This window comes from Palaemon carinicauda, chromosome 8, assembly GCF_036898095.1.
Source record: "Palaemon carinicauda isolate YSFRI2023 chromosome 8, ASM3689809v2, whole genome shotgun sequence".
Classification (NCBI taxonomy): Eukaryota; Metazoa; Arthropoda; class Malacostraca; order Decapoda; family Palaemonidae; genus Palaemon; species Palaemon carinicauda.
In genome coordinates, this window is record NC_090732.1 from 28,247,134 (window position 1) to 28,269,951 (window position 22,818).

General features: G+C 39.3%; 1 protein-coding gene across 1 annotated transcript in view; it reads right to left on the minus strand.

Moving 5' to 3' along the window:
* LOC137645692 (uncharacterized) overlaps positions 1 to 22,606 on the minus strand; it is a 154,698-nt gene extending 132,092 nt beyond the window's left edge. The window contains exon 1 of the mRNA XM_068378549.1: positions 22,468 to 22,606. Within this exon, the coding sequence (XP_068234650.1) occupies positions 22,468 to 22,498 (31 nt within the window). The 5' untranslated portion in view covers positions 22,499 to 22,606. The remainder of the gene's footprint in view (positions 1 to 22,467) is intronic.
* Between the last annotated feature and the right edge of the window lie 212 nt (positions 22,607 to 22,818).

The window sequence follows — 22,818 nt, forward strand, 5'->3', positions numbered from 1 at the left end:
CGGGGATAATTCTAATAGAATGTTCCCTTATGCAAGCTAATATTGCATTGGTTTATGCTTTCCCTTAGCTGGAGGACTCCATCCCATAAAGGGATGGTGGCGGATTTACGAGTTTCCTTCTAAGCGGATATAAACCTTTGTCCAATACGTGTTTTGAGCGGAGGACTGGTCGATATTTCATATTGACACAGTGATTCTTTTCGAACTTCGCTTTACCCAGTATGGGGTGAGACCACTATACTCGCTTGCCTGGGGTTCATACTTAGATATATGTACTCTTCGAGACTTTCCCAGAGTCTAGTAAGACTCTTCCCTGTTGGGGGCAGGAAGCTCTATCATGGTTTATGATTAGTTGAAAAGATGTATGACGGTAACATCTTAGGTCTCTAGGTCGCGTCGACTGGGGGAAATACTTCTGAGGAGTACGGCACATTTTGAGAATCCACAGATACAGTAATGCTCTGGTATACTTCCATCAGGACGACATGGCTTGAGCCCAAAAAACGGATTTTGAGCGAAGCGAAAAATCTATTTTTGGGTAAGAAGGCCATGTCGTCCTGATGGACCCGCCCTTCCCTTTCAATGAAAGGGCAGTAGGACCCCTCCCTACATACAGTATCTGTAGCACCTCGTGTTTCGCTACAAGGAATGCAGATGGCGCCAGAATCGGCGCAGGGCACGCTTACGAAACGGGAGAAGAGAGGGCCTTACGAACGGTTCTCCCCTTTCTTATCGTTTTCGTTTCTTGCCATTTGACCCCTACGAAGTGTTACCTCTATTCGGGGTATAGATTGCTATGAGGCGTGTCAAGAATACGTCCACTGATATTTACGATATCCCTAAGGTCTTTTTTAGGGATACTCGCTCCAGGAGTTAGAATTCTGGGTACCTTAAGGTAAATTCTCTGGGAATATCGCCGTAGTTGTAATATACCCTAGGAAGCTGCCTTTAAGGAACTTCCATCAGGACGACATGGCCATCTTACCCAAAATAAATTTTTCGCTTCGCTCAAAATCCGTTTTCTATTGCGCTGAATCTCGATATTTTGAGGCTCATGGAGTCAAATCCTTCTCAAATATATAAATTCCATTTACACTATTTCATACATGTATTTATGAACTGCTATTTGATGTTTCCTACCTTATTTCAATAAAGTTTTACAGGCTGGCTATCCTGATGTATTAGTAACTGCCTTTCTAACGTAACCTTCGGTGTATAATTCGGTGTTTTTACTATGATATGTGCTTTACAACTTAGAAAATAAGGGCAACTTTCATATTTTATTTATATATTTTTTTCTATTTAATTTGTTCAATACTGTTTATGCAGTTATGAATTGATGAGAAAAATACATCCTTGTGATATTTTTTTTTTCAAAACTGCATAGAACATTTCATCAGAAAATATGTAAGCTGTCACTGGAAGGTACAGTACCTTTAATTACTAAAATATTTAGCATTTGCTTCATATTCTTTTGCTTAGAATTTAATTCAGGACCATATTTTCTTGTATAACTGCGTAGAAATATAATCACGGTAAACAAGTCTAGATCTGAAAAGTTACACTTCGACAGATGAATGTATCTTATTCATAAAGGAATACATTTACACCTTTCCAAATGGGATATTTTCCAACATTTGCCGTTTATCTCCAAAGTGGAACACCACAGATGAAATTGGTATAGGCACCATGTTATTCTACTTAGAACAATTTTTTTTTTCTGTGCAAATGTGATTTGAAGTAAAATCAGCATTTCGGAAAATTCTAAAAATTTGCACGGTTGGGTCGTATTTCTTTCAATAACTCATTAACTATAAAACTTCCATCAAATGCAACGTTTATGAAATTCTAAAGTGTTTTCAGAATTATGGCTAATGAAGATGGTATATATATATATATATACATATATATATATATATATATATATATTCATATACTATATATTTATATATATATATATATATATATATACCATCTTCATTAGCCATAATTCTGAAAACACTTTAGAATTTCATAAATGTTGCATTTTGATGGAAGTTTTATAGTTAATGAGTTATTGAAAGAAATACGACCAAACCGTGCAAATTTTTTGAATTTTCCAAAATGCTGATTTTACTTCAAATCACATTTGCACAGAAAAAAAGATTGTTCTGAATAGAATAACATGGTGCCTATACCAATTTCATCTGTGGTGTTCCTCTTTGGAGATAAACGGCAAATGTTGGAAAATATCCCATTTGGACAGGTGTAAATGTATTCCTTTATGAATAAGATACATTCATCTGTCGAAGTATAATTTTCAGATCTAGACTTGTATACTGTGATTATATTTCTACGCAGTTATATATATATCCCCTGTGATGGTCCAGCACTTTGCTGCTGTAGAGGGGCTTGAGTGTCTCAATGATGCGCTGGGCAACTGCGCTGGGGTAGTTTATCCACCCTGGCAGGCTCAACCATACTGCTTAGGCCAGTTCTGAGAGACCAGACCAAGACTGGACCCCTATAGGTCTTCTCCTTTATTTCAGATAGGCAAAGGCTAGGAGAAAGAAAACTCCAAAATCAAACCAAACCAAACCAAACAAGATCCCAACGGCGGAGCTTCCCAGCGCCGGCGGAAGAGGGCAATGCCTATCGGGCAGGCAAAAAGGGCGGGCCTTGACATAACAAGAACCCGGCAGCCCGATGCAACCAACATCGGAGAAGCCGCCTGTCTCATATGTCTTGAGCCGTGGTGAAAACGATGTGGGCCAAGTGAGTGTGCATGGCCGTTGCAAAGCCACGACCACCCAAAACAATATACCCAGCTTCTGGCATTCTGTCGTTTTCCTCCACCCTTCTTCTGATAGGAGGCTGATGGCTAACGACAGAACCCAATACTCGGATACGAGTGGGCGCCGACGACGATATATATACCGGATTTTGAGCGAAGCGAAAAATCTATTTTTGGGTGATATGGCCATGTCGTCCTGATGGAAGTTCCTATTGGGTAGCTTCCTAGGGTATAATACAACTACGGCGATATTCCCAGAGAATTTACCTTAAGGTACCAGAATTCTAACTCCTGGAGCGAATATCCCTCGTGAAAGGGATATCGCGTCATATCAGAGGACGTATTCTTGACACGCCACATGGCAATCTGCACCCTGAACAGAGATTACGTATCGCAGGGGTCAATTAGCAAGAAACGAAATCGGGAAAGAAAAAGGGGGAGCCACTCCCAAGGCTCCCTATCTCCCGTTTCGTAAGCGTGCCTGGCGCCAATCCTGGCACCATCTGTATTCCTTGTAGCGTACACGAGGTGCTACAGACACTGTATGTAGGGAGGGGTCCTACAGCCCTTTCTTAGAAAGGGAAGGGCGGGTCCATCACGACGACATGGCCATCTCACCCAAAAATAGATTTTTCGCTTCGCTCAAAATCCGTTTTTTGGGCTAAAGCCATGTCGTCCTGATGGAAGTATACCAGAGCATTACTGTATCTGTGGATTCTCAGAATGTGCCGTACTCCCCGGAGGTAATTTTTCCCGGTCGACTAGACCTAGAGACCTAAGATGTTACCGTTATACATCTTTTCAACTAACTATAAACCATGTTAGAGCTTCCTGCCCCCTACAGGGAAGAGTCCTACTAGACTTTGGAAAAGTCTCGAAGAGTACATATACCTATGTATGAATACCAGGCAAGCTAATATAGTGGTCTCACCCTATATTAAGTAAAGCATAGTTTGTAAAGAACCACTGCGTCAATATGAAATATCGACCAGTTCTCCGCACAATACTTGTATTGGACAAAGGTTTATATCCGCATAGGAGGAAACTAGTAAAACCGCCATCGTCCCCTTATGGGATGGAGTCCTCCCGATAAGGGAAAGCATAAACCAATGCAACATAGCTTGCATAAAGGAACAATTCTATTAGTATTATCCCAGATAAGGTACATAGAATGAATGCTCAATTATACTAATAAATTGACACAGGTGAAGGAGGCGCAAGGTTCTCAAGAACAAGTTCATTGACAGACAATAAACAGACAGGTCAACCACAATTATATATATATATATATATATATATATATATATATATATATATATATATATATATATATATATATATATATATATATATATATATATATATATATATATATATATATATATATATATATATATATATATATATAAGAAGAGGATAACCCAAAACTTTAAGCATAAGTATGATAGTAAACAGAACTTGTTTATCTGAAAGAAAAAATATTAAATGCCACTTTTAAGATACCAAGGTATCAAAGTCATAAAAGTCTGTATTACAAATCAATGATATTAGCGTTAAAAACGCTCGGCACACATGTCTGCACTTATGCTAGGTTCACCTTTGCAAATGGAACAGTCTACATGGGCAACTCAGTGCCCTCACTTAGTTTGTAGTACAGTATGTAACTACACACTCGCCCTGGAATTAATCGTCCCAATTAAAACCACTGTTCCTCGCAGAGTTAAACAGTAGGGTTAACGACGCGACCCACTGCTACCACAGATCTCTTTAGTTCCTCTACTTGCTTCACATAGTGGCGAAAGAACACTCTTTAAGACTTCCAACCAGTGTATGAACGGAGATGTTCAAAATCCATACAATTAAAGAAATTTAAGGATGAGGCAACTTTCCTCGGATCGTGACCTGCGGGTGTACTGTCATGATCCGCTCTGCGAAAAAAATATGTGATTTTCGCCCTGAGTTGATTCAGAGATAAACTGGGGGCCTGATGTTTCTCCCCTGAATAGTTGACCACCCTTGAAGTCTGAAGTTCTACGAAGATAGACCTTTAGGCATTTTACTGGACATAGAGATGCATCTTCTTTCAGAGGGCAGATTCTCCAGGGACCCCACCTGTTGGTGGGTAACTCATTCTTGGTGAGAAACGTAGGATCCGGAAACAGGTTCAGTTCTCCCCCATCCAGGAACTGAACACGACCTGCCTCTCTCGAGAGGGCTACAATCTCACTAACCCTGGCCCCGGACGCGAGTGCAAATAGGAAAATAACTTTTTGTGTCAAATCCTTTAACGCTCACTCTTCATTGCTCAACAGAGAAGCGAAATGAAGAACTTTGTCTAAAGATCATGAAATGGCCTTTGGAGGTGCTGAAGGTCTGAGCCTAGCGCAGGCTTTTGGAATACTATTAAAGATCTCGTTACCTAGGTCGACCTGGAAGGCATATAGAATGGGTCTTGTCAAAGCAGACATACACGCTGAAATCGTGTTAGCTGCCAATCCTTGACCATGGAGGTGGATGAAGAAAGATAAGCAGAAGTCTGTCGAGATCTCCTGCGGATTCTTCGCCTTGACAAAGGCCACCCATTTTCTCCAAGATGACTCATATTGCCTTCTAGTAGATTTGCACTTATATTCCTCTAGGAAGTCTATGCTGGCTTTCGAAATCCCGAAACGCTTTCTCACCGTTAGGGAGAGAAAATCATGAGCTGCAGGGTCCGGGTTTTCTGTAATGAAGCGCAGACAGTTGACTTCTGGACTTGCTGGGTCAGAACTGGATCTGGTAGCGGTACAAACTTCAGCTGTAGTTCCAATACCAGGGGGAGCCACACGCTGTTCGGCCACTTGTGGGCCACTATTGCCGCTACCCCCTTGAAGGATCTCAGTTTGTTGAGGACCCTCAACAGAAGGTTGCGAGGAGGGAACAGATAAATCCTGGACCATCTGTTCCTGTCGAGGGACATCGCTTCCACTGCTTCCGCTAAGGGGTCCTCGTACGGGGACACGTACAGGGGCAACTTCTTGTTGTCTTTCTTCGCAAAGAGGTCTATCTGCAGTTTTGGGACTTGATTCAGAATGAAGGAGAATGATCCTGCGTCTAAGGACCATTCCGACTCTATCGGTGTGAACCTGGATAGAGCGTTCGCTGTCACATTGCGGACTCCATGAAGGTGAACTGCCGACAGGTACCATTTCTTCTTTTCCGCCAATCGGAAGATGGCCAACATCACCAGGTTGAGAGGTGGTGACCTCAATCCTTGTCGATTCAAGCATCTCACAACTACTTCGCTGTCCATCACCAACCTTATGTGGATCGAGTGGCGCGGGGAAACTTTCTTTAAGGTAAGGAGCACTGCCATAGCTTCTAGAAAGTTTATGTGAAAAGTCTTGAATAGCTTGGACCAAGTCCCCTGGACTTTTTCCCGATAAGAGTGACTTCCCCATCCCTCCTTCGAGGCGTCTGAGTGAATCGTCACCGACGGGAGAGGTGGCTGAAGAAGAACCGACTTCTTTAGATGTCTGGCTTGGGATCAAGGCCTGAGAAGAGTACGTAGCCGAAGCGGAACGGGTCTTCTCAGATCTCTTTGCGCGTTTGATGCATAACTTCTCCAAACTCCGGTTGCATCCTTTAGCTGTGCTCTTAGCACTGGGTCTGTCACCGAAGCAAACTGGAGAGAGCCCAGTACCCTCTCCTGTTCGCGTCTTGATATCCTTTCGGAATCTAGAAGTCTCTTGACAGAACCCGCTATCTCCTTCCTTTTCTTCCCGGGATGGAGAAACGGTGTGAATACAGGTCCCAGTGGATTCCCAGCCACTGGAACTCTTGAGATGGAGAAAGTCGAGACTTTTTTCTGTTGATCTTGAAACCTAGGTACTCTAGGAACTGGATCACTTGACTGGAAGCTTGCAAGCATTCTGTCTCGGATGCTGCCCACACCAACCAGTCGTCCAGGTAGGCTACTACCTGAATTCCCTTTAGGCGTAATTGTTTGAGAGCTACGCTCGCAAGCTTCGTAAAAATCCTTGGGGCTATGTTTAGCCCGAATGGCAAGGCTCTGAAGGCGTATAGTCTTCGTTGTAGCCTGAACCCTAGGTAGGGGGAGAGTCGATGGCTAATTGGAATGTGCCAATAGGCGTCTGACAAGTCTATAGAGACGGAATATGCCCTCATGGGCAGTAAGGTCCTTATGTGTTGCAGTGTTAGCATCTTGAATTTGCGAGTCACTATGAACTTGTTGAGTGGCGACAAGTCCAGAAGGACTCTGAGCTTTTCCGAGTCTTTCTTGGGAACACAAAACAGCCTCCCTTGGAATTTGATGGACTTCACCTTTCGGATCACATTTTTCTCCAACAGTTCTTGAACGTACTCCTCCAGAACGGGGGTGGAGTGTTGGAAAAACCGAAGGCACGGGGGTGGAGTGCTGTACCAGCTCCAGCCCAGTCCATTCTTGAGTAGGCTGTGGGCCCAGGGATCGAAGGTCCACCGATCCCGAAATTTCAGAAGTCTCCCTCCTACCGGTATTATCCCTCTTGGACTGCCGTCCTGAGGTCTTGCCACCCTGACCACGACCACCCCTGAATCCCCTTCCCCTTGAGGGGTGCCTAGACAAGCCTCTGGCTGCTCCTCTAGGCTTTGCTCGAAAGGAAGTAGACTGCCCTTCGAACGATGGGATGAATACCGTGGACTGTGTCGACACGGCCTGGGGTACCCACTGAAAAGTGGTCGGGGTTTGTGCCATGATCTGGGGCACTGGAGGCAATGGCAATTGCAGTTGCTGTTGCTGTCTAAGAGGCTTGGCTGGCCGAGACGGTAGCCTAGTCCTCATAGTCTTCCTCTTTGGTTGAGGACCCTCATCCGGGGAAGACTTTCTTTTGATAGCCAGGCCCCACATCTGGAGAAGGTTTCTATTCTCCAAGGCGGCCTTATCAACTACTTCTTTGACCAAATCGGTACGGAAAAGGTCTTTGCCCCAAATGTTGGAGGAGATTAGTTTCCTTGGCTCGTGCCTCACCTAAGCCGAGGTGAACACGGACTCCCTACAAGCTCTCCTCGACTTGACGAAGCCATAAAGGTCCTTCGTCACTGTGGCCAGATGAGTCTTGGCCACCACCATGAACATTTCATGGACCTTGGGGTCACTTGCCATCGTCTCAAGAGTAGTCTGAAGAGACATTGAGGCAGCCAGTCTTTCTTTTGTCTCGAACTCTCTCAGCAAGAGAAAGTCAGACAGCTTAGGGAGGTCCTCGCTGAACTGACGTCCGGCGATATCAGCCTCCAACTTCCCATCTGAGAACGTAACATGGACGTCCTTCCAGTCTTTGTGGTCCATAGGCAGGGCCAGCAACAAGGGTTTACACTCCTCCAGGGATGGGCAAGGCTAGCCGGCCTCGACTGCTTCTAGTACAGCCGCAAACCCTTTCTGTAAAAAGGGGAAGGCTCTAGCAGGAGAGGACACAAAGGAAGGGAGCTTCTTGCTCCATGCAGCTACCTTTGAGTTAGAGAAGCCCCTCTCTTTCAACGAAGATGAAAGCAGAGCTTGAGCCTTAGTATGGTCCATCACTATGACCTCCTTCGGCTCTGTCTCCTCCTTTAAAGCTGGTTCCTTCCTCAGCCGGACATAACAGTCCGGATATGATGCCTTGCTGGGCCAGAATTCCACCTCCTCTAGGGGAATTGAGCCCAACTTATCCGAGATGAGGATCTTTCCAGTCGTCATCGGCATGTGCTCAGCATACCTCCATGGTTTATCATCTGAGCACAAGGGAAGGTCTTTCACATTGAGCCTTTTCTGGGGCCCATGTGATTCTGCAAGGCTCTGCATCCGCAGTTCCATTGCAGCCGCCTTCTCCTGATTCTCCTTCTGCATTTGTTGGATCATTCTAACAATGGAGGAGAGGGCCTGTCCCAGCTCTACTGGGAGACCGGCCGATGTTGAGGGAATAGGCTCCGGGATCTGAACCGGAGTAGCCGACACCTCGTCGACCTCTTCCTCTACAACGTCTGGGGCTTGAACTTCACCCTGGGCTTCGGCCAGGAGGTCTTCCTCCAGACGCTCGTCCACGTCAGACATCCTGTCATCTAACTGGATGTCTTGCATAGCGACCGCGACTTCAGCATCCACCTGGATCTGAACTTGGGGGATCTCCTCTTGAGGCTGGGGAATCACTGCATCAGCTGATGCCTTAGGGAAAAGATACGCCCCCATCTTCTCACTTGGAAGATAAGGTCCAGAGGTGTTCTTCTGGAAGCCCCTTACCCAGGTACGAAGCTTCTCCCTTGCTATATCCCTTGATTCCGCCATCCTAGGGGAATCAAAGGCAAGTGCACACAGTACATACCTGAGGGTCCCAATACCGGAGATCACCCTGTGAGACAGCGCAAGGTGCGTGTCTCCTACCAAACTCATGCCCGCAGAGGCTCTTGCTGCTGACGTTGCAGAAGACACTTCCGCACTTCGGAAGGTCCTTCTGTAAAGAGAAGAAATTTCCATGAGTATCAAGTGAACTATGTATCACTGGATATGCATAGTATAGCATAACAATTCAGAAAGGAAAGACACACACTTGTGTTTCCTTCACAACCAATTGCTGCAGCCTTCCAGATAATAAAATCGAATGGTTAATCTCTTCTAGAATAACCAATGCAAAGTTTCCAGAGGAAACAGGTGGAGCTCACACCTAAGCAATGATTTTAAAATCCTGGATAATAGACAAGAAAGAACTCACTTTCTTATCTGTAGGGCAACAGCAAAGGGCTGTGCAAGAAAACACAAAAGTGTTAGAACACACAGTGCTGTACCAAAACCTATACTATAGTTTTCTTCTTACAGTATATGTTATACTGAAGAAAACTGGTACAGTAGAGTGCCGGCTGGCACACACCATAACTAGCTTTAAAGTATACTACTTAACAGCTATAAGGCGGCAGAACTCTGGTTCAAATGCATGTGCCGGCCGGCAACAGCCAATGTTGGCCGGCAACTACACAAGGTAGTACCCGGCTGCCGGCCACACTCTTGGCGACCGGCAGAAAAGGGCTGACATTAGCCGGCCGGCAAAGGTACACGACCTATGCCAGCCGGCAGCAAAAGAACCAGAGGACTACGACTGCCCAGCTGCCGGCCTCATAGGCCGGCAGCCGGGTCGGGTACAGCACTAGAAGAATAACAGAATGGATGCCGGGATAAGAATGTACACTACCTCCAAGCCCGGTAATCCGAAAGAGTGCATATAAGGAAGAGGAGAATCTAATTCAGGCCTCCTGACCAATGCCGTCTGGCTCTACAGGCAGGCATGGATGAGGGACCAAGGGACGTCCGGGCAGCACTCAAAGCAGAAGACCCTTGCCGGCCGGCAGCTCTGCCGGCCAGCAAGGGACTGAGCCAATTCCACATCCTAACCTATTCTAGGTCCAGATGTAGAATGACGTACAGTACTGTAATGGCTAGGCCATTACAGAGATAGAGGGGGAAGGGACAAAAGAGGGTCCTACCAACCTTGCTTTAGTGAAGGATCACCCGCAGCCAAGAAACTCATCTCAGCCTAAGGGAGATCCAAGGAGGGAGGCCAGCAATACTTGCCAGCTCCCAGAGAACCAAAGCAAGGAAGGTGTTGCTACTCCCAGGGAAAGAATCTTATCCTCCCCCGAGAACAGCAACAAGGACTAGTCTGGTAGATCACAAAAGAAGGAATCATCTCGTACAGAAACCTTCGGTAGTGACCTAAGGAGGCTAAGCCTCCTATGTCTGTGCCAGGCCAGCGAGGGAGACTCTACCCCAAGCCAGACAAACACAGACTCAGACTAAAAACTCTGTTGTTCTGTCCCTCTTTGAAACCAGACTTACTGGAACAGGAAGGTACAGTAACACCCCAGTATAGTTTCATCGAAAATTAATTCAGATAAACCACTTAGGGATAAGCCCAAGGCTTAAACAGAGGGAAAGGGATTACATACCTTCTCCGAAGAAAAGAAAGCAACCGGGGAGTATGAGAAAGTATACTAAGGCTCCATAAGCAACTTAGCCTAGGAACCAAGAGAATTGATTACCTAAATCACCGAAACTCACTCGTATACTATCTTGGAAATATTCAGCATAGTCTTAAATGTATAAAAAACAGCCTAAAGCTTCAATAAAATTTTAATACACTCGGAAAAACCAAAATCATGCATGAAGTACTAGGACCAAACGACTAGGCTACATGGCCTAGCGTAGGCCAGAATTGGCGAATACTTCGCCAAAATAATACTAAAGCACGAAGGGAAATCCTATTTAACGCTAAATAGCTAAAATTTATTAAAGCAAAACAACCGGGAATGTCGCTCTGGCTAACTAAACTTATATCTAGCGAGCGACAGCGTCCATGACGCCTCCGGTAGGCTACGGCTCTTGTAACCAAGATTAAACCTATTAATCACTTAAAAAATTACCAAGAGCTTACATTTACACATAAGACATGGTACTCAACTTATCAGAGGCCAACGAAGTTGGAGAAGCCATGAAAAGTAGAATAAATCCAAGATTTGCGAGAAACACAGGAAAAAACACAGAGTTGTTAAGCTACGCAAAAAGGAATACAGATGGCGCCAGGATTGGCGCCAGGCACCCTTACAAAACGGGAGATAGGGAGCCTTGGGAGCGGCCCCCCCCCCCCCTTTTTCTTTCCCAATTTCGTTTCTTGCCAATTGACCCCTGCGATACGTAATCTCTGTTCGGGGTGCAGATTGCCATGTGGCGTGTCAAGAATACGTCTTCTGATATGTCGCAATATCCCTTTCACGAGGGATATTCGCTCCAGGAGTTAGAATTCTGGTACCTTAAGGTAAATTCTCTGGGAATATAGCCGTAGTTGTAATATACCCTAGGAAGCTACCCAATAGGAACTTCCATCAGGACGACATGGCTTGAGCCCCCAACCGCCCCCCCCCCAAAAAAAAAATATATACACATATATATATATATATATATATATATATATATATATATATATATATATATATATATATATATATATATATGTGTGTGTGTGTGTGTGTGTGTGTGTGCCTGTGTGTGTATAAACACACACACATATATATGTGTAAATGCGTAAGAATATATATATGCTAATTATGCTATATTAATCTACCTATCTGTTTTGTTTGAAAATAAATAACAGCTATCAAATTAAAAATGAAAAATCTGATTGTTACTTTTTAACTAATATAAAATTTAATGTCATTGACTGGTGACACAAAACAAAACATAATAAATCATGAGTGGCAATAGATATTCGTTAGGTAACGAAATAATAGAGAAAAGCTGAAAAAAAGAATATTAGCTTAATATGTAACAGGCAGTCTATAAAATAAGACATATGACAACTTTCTGGATATAAATCGTTACCAGTTAAACTTTTGATGAAGACCATCCCACAATATATTCACAGTTATGATGAAAAAATGCCAAAGTACAACAATATTATAATATAATTCAACGTGTTCTATGGTATAGTGTAGGAAAGTAAGGATAGCCAGGAAAAAAAAATGTGATAAATGCAAATTGAGGTACTTGTTGGATGGTAACAGAGAATAATATTAATTTCATGAATTTGGATTATAATATACCTAAAATTTCTAATCAACGGTTTAAAATGAGGGTCAACTGCTTAATGCAAGACAGGAGAACAACATTCAGAAGACCAAAAAGCAAATAAATGGAATTTAAATTAGAAAGGGAATTATCAAATCATGAATTGACAGGGATATCCTTTTCATGAACTGCCTCTAGTTAAAAATCCTTATTTAAGGATTGTTTTGTATCTGTAATTTGGGAATGTAATGTTCTAATAAGTATGCCGAGAGTTTTATCAATGGTTGTCTTTATCACGCATAAATTCCCAATTAACACAAATCTCTGCTCGATATCGAACGACAGTTCTATCCTTATGAGGTGGGGGTGGGATGATACGGTGTGCGGTCAATTTGTCGACGGCAATTCGTCATTGCTCAATTCGTCGTTGCTCAATTTGTCCCCAAGTCAATTCGTCGTTGGGAAAATCGTTGAGTTCAATTATCTATTTTCGCCTTTTTTTTGGGGGGGGGGGGCCTTACATACTGGACCCTTTTTGCTCCCTCATAACAGACGTTTTTTTTAGGAAAGGGGGAAGTTACAATATAAATACCAAAAAAAAGTGTAGTGTTTATTTTCAGTCAAATTTATAGTACAAGATAATATATAATGAAAATAGTGGTCAAGTTACAATAGAATTCTTAAAAATATTGGTTAAACATTTAATTTCTAAAATTTAAGATTGTGTGCGATTGTTTTTAGAAAGGTAGTTTTTTGGTTGGGATCATATCTCTGTATGACATTTTCATACGCAAATTCATGTCTCTATATTTTTTCTTTTGCATTGGCTCATCTCCTTGGGTAAATATCTGCAGTTTGGAACTAGCAAACATTTCCTCATATTTCAAAACATCTATGAGCTTCCAAATATTTGGATGACTCATATTCACTGTGTCTTTTAGTGCGCTGTGGTAGTCTTCTAAATTATTTGTAGTTCTAGCAATCCCAGACATGCATCTATCCCAAACATGTCGATTAGTTAATGGATATGGTGGTTCAAGACGTAGCCTCCTTTCCCCTCTTCCTCTAAGGGGTCCTATGTAATTATTATCAAAATAGGAAACTACCGACTGTGGCATATCATCATCATCTACAAGTTCCTCGTAGCCATCGACGACATCATTTACCGGTAAGAAGACAAAGGCAAGAAAACAGCGCATTTTAAGGCTAAAACTGTCATCTTGGTGGTATCTGCTTTTCATTCCTTCTTGAACTGTATGCTTGTACACATTTTGCCCTAAATGAAACAAGCAGCACGCTAAATTTGACGCAGGAAACCATTAAAAAAATCCATTATGCGCTGCTTTTTAAAAATCCGTAAGTATGCAATCTGGGCCTTCGTCCTGCTTCAATTCCCTTATTTTGGCGAAAAGTCTATTATATGTGTTTTGGCATTTGTTTGATAGCAATGCAAACAATCTTGGGACATTTAAATTGTGGATCTGTACGTGCACTATATATAATTGAAAAAATATACTAGAACAGCATTTAAATGTTCCGTCTGCTGCCAAGTCTTATACACTTTTAAATGTCTGAACGCTTCATCACTTGCAAATATCAATATTCTGCTTGAATCTTCGATTCCACTATCATACTTTTTAAAAAAAAATTCATTAGTGCTTAAGCAAGAGTATTCACTTGGAATGGAGAACCCAACATTTGTTTGTGGGGTTGCGGGATAATTACAATCTGCTTGCCTCCAACGTCTGATATTCTTACTGAGTTGTTCCAACCGAGGAATTTGTGATAAAGCACATTCGTTTAAATTTTCAACTTCACCAGTAATTATTGAGCGAGGTGCATCACGAGATGAAATTGACTTTGCTTTAATATTTGAGACCACGATCTTCGCATTTACCTCTGCGGCTGTTGAAGCATGATTGTGGAAACAACCTTCTTAATCTCTATATAGTTTTCATCAGTATGAAGTCTCTCCTTGCATGCACGATTTTCACACCTCCAGTAGATCTAAAGTCTATCTGCACTTTCCCTATTCTTAGTATATATAAAATTCTATTCATCAACAACTTTGTTTTTTCCTTTCTCTGAAATTAAAATCTTGCAGGTAGCCATGTTGTTGGATGGGTGGATTCTTTAGAAGTAACTCTATCTAAGTAAAAACGTTTGGTTTCCAACTGTCCAAAACAGGAAAATCATAAATAAAACAGTTAAACAACCTAGTGTCTTTTAACTTGGGGACAAATTGTCCAACGACGAATTGACTTGGGGAAAAATTGAGCAACGATGAATTGAGCGGGACGAAATGGGCTACGACAAATTCACCAGGGACGAATTGCCCTAGCACCGATGATACAGACTGAGATCAACAGTGCCTCTATAAACAAGTTATATTTTAAAAAGTGGATTTGCGAATCAACACTGACACTTAGAAATTTAAATGAGATAATTTAGTTAAAATTTCATTGGCAATAGAAAAATCAGAATTGTGGGAATTCAGTGACCTAGTTAACGTTATCCTTCATCATTTTAATCCTTCACTAATGATAGCTAGATATGTGAAGATAATCAGATTTCATAGGTCTACATTCAAAAGATCAATGCAGGAGTAGTAATAGCATAATTTAAACAACAACCATCTTTTTTATGGCTAAGCCAAACACCATGCATAAATGAAAATACACATATGTATATATATATATATATATATATATATATATATATATATATATATATATATATATATATATATATATATATATATATATATATTTATATATATATATATATATATATATATATATATATATATATATATATATATATATATATCTATATATATATATATATATATATATATATATATATATATATATGTGTGTGTGTCTATATATATATATATATATATATATATATATATATATATATATATATATATATATATATATATATATATATATATATATATATATACAGTATATATATATATATATATATATATATATATATATATATATATATATATATATATATATATATATACAGTATATATATATATATATATATATATATATATATATATATATATATCACTGACTAATCCATAAAGGATTCAATGGCTAAATTCATCAAAAGACAACTAATTAGTTGTGATGCCCGGTGCGTTTCTAACCAGTGTAAGTGACCACTGCCGGTCCATAATAAATTCACTAAGATCATCTGCTAGGCATCCGGAGTAAAAATTGAAGAGGCATCTTTTAAATCACCTTAAAACCATGGTTTCCACACTCCCCAAAAGAGACTAGTTCACTAAAGGTTCAACTTGGCTCCACAAGGCACTAGAAGATTTGGAAGTCCTAGGCCTATATGGCTGAGGACAATGACACATGAAGTGGAAGATAATGAATGGGGAAGTATTGATTTAACAGCTCAATATAGACGTGATTGGCGAAATCTAACTGAGGGCCTATGCGTCGAAAGTTATAGGAGATGATGTTAGGGAACGAAACAGGAAAGCTGAGTGAGAATGTTAGCTTAATATGTAACAGGTAGTCTATAAAATGAGACTTATGACAACTTTCTGGATATAAATCGTTTCCGCTTAAACTTTTGATGAAGACCATCCCACAATATATTCACAGCTATGATGAAAAATGCCAGAATACAACGGTATTATGATATAATTCAAGGTGTTGCATGTTATAGTGTAGAAGATTAAGGATGGACAGAAAAAAAAAATTTAAAAATAAAATATACTAAATTCAAATTGAGGTACTTAGTGGATGGTGACAGATAATAGTATTCCGTTCAGAAACTTGGAATTTAATGTACATAAAATTTCTAATTAACAATATAAAATGAAGGTCAACAACTTAAGGTAAGACAGGAGAACAACATTCAGAACATATGTAAGCAAATAAAGGAAGAAATATATAAATTAGAAAGACAAGAAGGACATGGTTCTAAGAAGGCACGGATATATTTTTAATGAGCTGCCTCGAGTTAAAAAATTCATTATTAATGGATAATTTTTCGTCTGTACTTCTGAATTTACTAAGTGTTCTAATAAGGATGCTGAAAGTTTTATTAATGTTTATCTTTATCCTGCAAAAATACCATATAACACAAATTTTTGGTCGATTTCTATTAAAAGATTAAGGAACGAGATGTCTATCCTTATGAGGTGGGATGACACACGTTTCTATAAACAAGTTATGTTTTTCAAAATTGGATTGGTAAATTATGACACACTTAGAAATTCAGAAGAGCTAATTTTGTTAAACTTTCAGTGGCAATGGAAGAATCAGGCTTAAGGGATTCCAGAGACCTAGTTAACATTATCCTTCATAATTTTAATAATTTACTAATGTTAGCTAGATATCAGTGAAGATAATCAGAATTTTTAGATCCACATGTGAAAGATAGATGAGCCAGTAGTAATAGCATATTAAGAACAACAGCCATCCATTTTATAGCTAAGCCATACATCATGCATAGATGTAAAAACATATAGGTACTATATATATATATATATATATATATATATATATATATATATATATATATATATATATATTTATATATATATATATATATATATATATATATATATATATATATATATATATATATATATATATATATATATATATATATATATATATATATATATATATATATATATATATACATGCACACACACACACACACATATATATATATATATATATATATATATATATATATATATATATATGTATATATATATATATATATATATTAATGAATAGATCCATGAAGGATTCATTGGCTAAATTAATCCAAGGACAGCTAGTTCCTTGTGATACGAAGTGCCTATCTAACTGGGGTAAATGACCCCTGCCGATCCATAATAAATCCAGTAAACTCATCCGCTAGGCATCCGGAGTAAAAACCGAAAAAACATCTTGTGAATCGCCTTAAACACATGCTTTTTGCACTTCCCAAGAGCTATTAGTTCACCAAAGTTTCAACTTGGCTCCATAAGGCACTAGAGGAGTTGGAATACCCAGGTCTTCACAGCCGAGGACTATGACACGTGAAGTGGGAGATGATTAATGGAGAAGTATTGATTTGAAAGCTCAAGATAGATGTGTTTAGTGAAATCAAACCGAGGCCCTTCACATCAATAGACATAAGAGGTGAGGATGATGATGATGATGATGATGATAATGGTGCATCTATCATATACATCTTATATATATATATATATATATATATATATATATATATATATATATATATATATATATATATATATATATATATATATATATATATAAGTTAAATAAGAATGATAGCTTAATATGTAACAGGTAAACTATGAAATAAGACTTATGACAACTTTCTTGATATAAATCATTTCCACTTAAACTTTTGATGAAGACCATCCCACAATATATTCACAGCTATGATGAAAAATGCCAGAATAAAATATTATTATGATATATTTCAGTGTTACGCATGGCTTAGTATAGGAGAGTACATTATATATATATATATATATATATATATATATATATATATATATATATATATATATATATATGTATGTATATATATATATATATATATATATATATATATATATATATATATATATACTGTATATATATATATATATATATATATATATATATATATATATATATATATATATATATATATATATATATGAATACTAAATGCAAATTGAGGTACTTAGTGCATGGTGACCGAAATTAAAATTCACTTTAGGAATTTGGAATTTAATATACCTCAAATTTAAAATCAACAGAATAAAATGAAGGTGAACTGTTTAAGACGAGACAGCAGAACAACATTCAGAACACATTAAAGGAATGAAAGGAATTATATAATGCCCCCTGTGGCTGCTGGGGCATAAAAACAATAAGAATAGCCCAACGTATCCCTGCGTGTCGTAAGAGGTTACTAAAAGGGACGGGACGAGGAGGTTGGGAACCCCCTCTCCTGTATTATAATCCTGTGAGACATAAAAGAGGTGGGTCTGTGGGGAGAGTGACTGCTCCCCGCACTCTAGTTTTGGGGTATTTGAATGTGCATGGATGTAGTACGATAGAGAGTAAAAGATGTGAGATTGGAAGTATGTTTACGAATAGAAAGATGGATATCTTGGCTTTGTGTGAGCCAAAGATATAAGGGAAAGGGGGAGTGATGTTTGGTGAAATGTCTGTTAGAGTGTCTGGAATTGAAAGGGGAAGAGCAAGAGAAGGCATGGTTTTAATGTTGAGTGAATGGATGACAGGTAAAGTAGTGGAATGAAAGGAGATATCATCTAGGTTAATGTGGGTAAGGGTTAGGTTGGGTAGGGAATGTTTGGGTATTGTCAGTGCGTATGGGCCAGGCTGTGAGAAAAGCGAAGAAGAGTGGAATGAGTACTAGAATGAATTAACTAGGTGTGTAGAAGGACTGAGTAGAAGGAATTATGTAGTTGTCATGGGGGACTTAAATGGTAGAGTGGGTGCTGGAGAGGTAGAAGGTGTCATTGGGAAGTATGGCGTACCAGGTGAAAATGAGAGTGGTGATAGACTGGTAGATATGTGTGTTGAGCAAGAGATGGTGATAAGTTCTATTTTTTTCAAAAAGAAAGATAAAAACAAGTATACATGGGTATGAGTGGCAAATGGAAGAGTAGTAGAAAGGGCGTTAATGGATTATGTGTTGATAACTAAAAGAATGATTGGAAGAATGAAAGACGTGCACGTGTTTAGGGGTACGGCTAACGGTATGTCTGATAATTTTTTGGTGGAAGGAAAATTAGTTGTAGCAAGAGAGTGGGGGAATAGAGTAGGTGGATGTAAAAGGGAGCTAGTGAAGGTTGAAGAGCTATATAAAACCGGGGGTAAAATGTATTTATCAAGAAAGGTTGAAAATGGCACATGACGCAGTGAGAGTAAGAGAGACTGGTAATTTAGAGGAGGAGTGGAAGCTAGTAACAGAAAATTTCGTTGGGATTACAAGTGATGTGTGTGGCAAGAAGTTTGTTGGAGGCAGCATGAGGAAAGCCAGTGAATGGTGGAATGAAGGAGTGAAGGTAATAGTGGAAGAGAAAAAGAGGGCTTTTGAAGAATGGATGCAGAGTAATAAAGTAGAGAAGTATGAAAGATATAGAGAGAAAAATGTGGAAGTAAAGCACAAGGTAAGTGAGGCAAAAAGGGCAGCTGACCTGAAGTGGGGTCAGGGATTGGGTCATTCATACGAAGAGAATAAGGAGTTTTGGAAAGAAGTGAAGAGAGTAAGGAAGGATGGTTTAAAAATTGAAGAGACAGTGAAAAATGGAAATGGAATGTTGTTAAAAGGAGAGGAGGCAAGGAAAAGGTGGGCGGAATATCTTGAAAGTTTACTAAATGTTGAGGATAATAGAGAGGAAGATACAATTGCTGTTGCAGGTGTTGAAGTGCCGGTGATTGGAGATAAGAATGAGAGATTACAAGAGAGGAAGTGAGGATATCACTAGATTAAACGAGAGTAGGAAAAGCATCTGGTATGGATACTGTGAGAGCTAAGATGTGGAAGGAAGGGCGTGTGATTGTACTTGAATGGTTGGTGAGATTGCTTGATATGTGTTTTGTGTTGTCAATGGAACCAGTAGGTTGGGTGTGTGCGTGTATTGTACCACTATATAAGGGTAAGGGAGATGTGCTTCAGTGTTGTAATTCAAGGGGTATTAATTTGTTAATTGTAGTTGGAAAAGTGTATGGTAGAGTACTGATTAATAGGATTAAGGATAAAAGAGAGAATAAAATCTTAGAAGTACAGGGTGGTTTTAGAAGAGGTATTGGTTGTAGGAATCCGATTTTTACAGTTAGGTAGATGTGCGAGAAATATTTAGTAAAAGGTAAGGAAATGTATGTTGCGTTTATGGATCTGAAGAAAGCGTATGATAGAGTTGATAGGGAAGCAATGTGGAATGTGATGAGGTTATATAGAGTTAGTGAAAGGTTGTTGCAAGCAGTGAAAAATTCTACAAAGATAATAAAGCATGTGTTAGGATAGGAAATGAAGTGAGTGATTGGTTCTGGTGAGAGTGGCGCTGAGACAGGGGTATGGGATCTTGCCGTGGTTGTTTAACTTGTATGTTGATGGAGTGGTGATAGAGGTGAATACTCGAGTGCTGGGACGAGGATTGAAACTGGTAGACGAGAATGACCACGAATGGGAGGTAAATCAGTTATTGTTTGCGGATGATACTGTACTGGTTGCGGATGCAAAAGAGAAGCTTGGCCGATTAATACAGAATTTGGAGGGGTGTATGAAAGAAGGAAGTTGAGAGTTAATGTGGGTAAGAGTAAGGTTATGAGATGTACGAGAAGGGAAGGTGGTGCAAGGTTGAATGTCATATTGAATGGAGAGTTACTTGAGGAGATGGATCAGTTTAAGTACTTGGGGTCTGTTGTTGCAGCAAATGGTGGATTTGAAGCAGATGTACATCAGAGAGTGAATGAAGGATGCAAAGTGTTTGGGGGTAGTAAAGGGAGTAGTAAACAATAGAGGGTTTGCCATGAATATAAAGAGAGTTCTGTATGAGGAAGTGATTGTAATAACTGCGATGTATGGATCGGAGTTCTGGGGAATGAAAGTGACGGAGAGACCAATATTGAATGTGTTTGAGATGAAGTGTCTAAGGAGGATGGATGGTGTATCTCGAGTAGATATGGTTAGGAACGAAGTAGTGAGTGTGAGAACGGGTGTAAGAAATGAGTTAGCAGCTAGAGTGGATATGGATGTGTTAAGGTGGTTTGCCCATGTTGAGAGAATGGAAAATGGTTGTCTGCTTAAGAAGACGATGCATGAAAGAGTTCATGGAAGAAGTACAAGAGCAAGGCCAAGGTTTGGGTAGATGGATGGAGTGAAGGAAGCTCTGGGTGATAGGAGGATTGATGTGAGAGAGGCAAGAGAGCGTGCTAAAAATAGGAATGAATGGCGAGCGATTGTGAGGCAGTTCCGGTAGGCTCTGCTGCTTCTTCTGGTGCCTTGGTTGACCGCGGAGGTAGCAGCAGTAGGGGATTTAACGTTATGAAGCTTCATCTGTGGTGGATAACGGGGGAGGGTGGGCTGTGGCACCCTAGCAGTACCGACCAAACTCGGTTGAGTCCCTTTTTAGGCTGGGAGGAACGTAGAGAGGAGAGGTCCCCTTTTTCGTTTCATTTGTTTGATGTCGGCTACCCCCCAAAATTGGGGGAAATGTCTTGGTTTAAGTATGTATATAAAGTAGAAAGACAAAAAGGATTTGGTGCTGGGAAGACACGGATATATTTCTAATGACCTGCCTATAGTTAAAAAAATTCATTATTAATGGATAGTTTTGCATCTGTACTTTTGAATGTACTAAGTGTTCTAATAAGTGTGCTCAAAGTTTTATTAATCTTTATCATTAGACTGAATAAATTAACACTTAACACAAATTTCTGCTCGATCTCTAGTAAACGATTAAGAAATGAGAGGTCTATCCTTATGAGGTGGGATGATATAAAGTAGGAGACCACCAACGTCTCTATAAACAAATCATATTTTTAAAAATTGGATTTGTTAGTCATGACTGGCCTTTAGAAATATAAACGAGCTAATTTTGTTAAATTTTAAGTGTCAATGGAAAAATCAGGATTGTGGAATTCAGTGAACTATTTAACCTCATCCTTCACAATTTTAATCCTTCGCTAATGTTAGCTAGATATCTGTTAGGATAATCAAAATTCTTAGGTCTACATTCAGAAGATCGATGAAGGAGTAGTAATATCATATTTTGAGCAACAGTCTTCCTTTTATGGTTTAGTCACACACCATGCATATATGTAAATACATATACAGTAGGTGCTATATACAAACACACACACACAAACACACACACACACACACACACATATATATATATATATATATATATATATATATATATATATATATATATATATATATATATATATATATTTATATATATATATATATATATATATATATATATATATATATATATATATATATATATATATGTGTGTGTGTGTGTGTGTGTGTGTATGTATTTGTGTGTCAGTTTGTTAATAGCACGATAATAATGGACCGGGGTAGTACTTACAGTGAACATTAAGTGTTATCTGGTCATGCATCAGCGTCCCAGGCAGGTTAGGGCTAAAAGCCTTGCAGACTAAAGGGACTCCATGGTCGCCTGGTTCTGGAGTTAATTTTACGGTACTGACGCTAACATTTCCCGATACTGTAGTCTGTTGGAGAGATAAGGGCTTTTATTAGATTTTTTTTTTTTCATCTCAAAAAACATTCACTGGAAAATATGGGTTTACAGGAAAAACAATTCTTTTTATTTCTGTGATAATACCGAGACAAGATATAATAAATATACATATTTCAATGCAGATATTAATATAGAAATAATAATAATAATAATAATAATAATAATAATAATAATAAT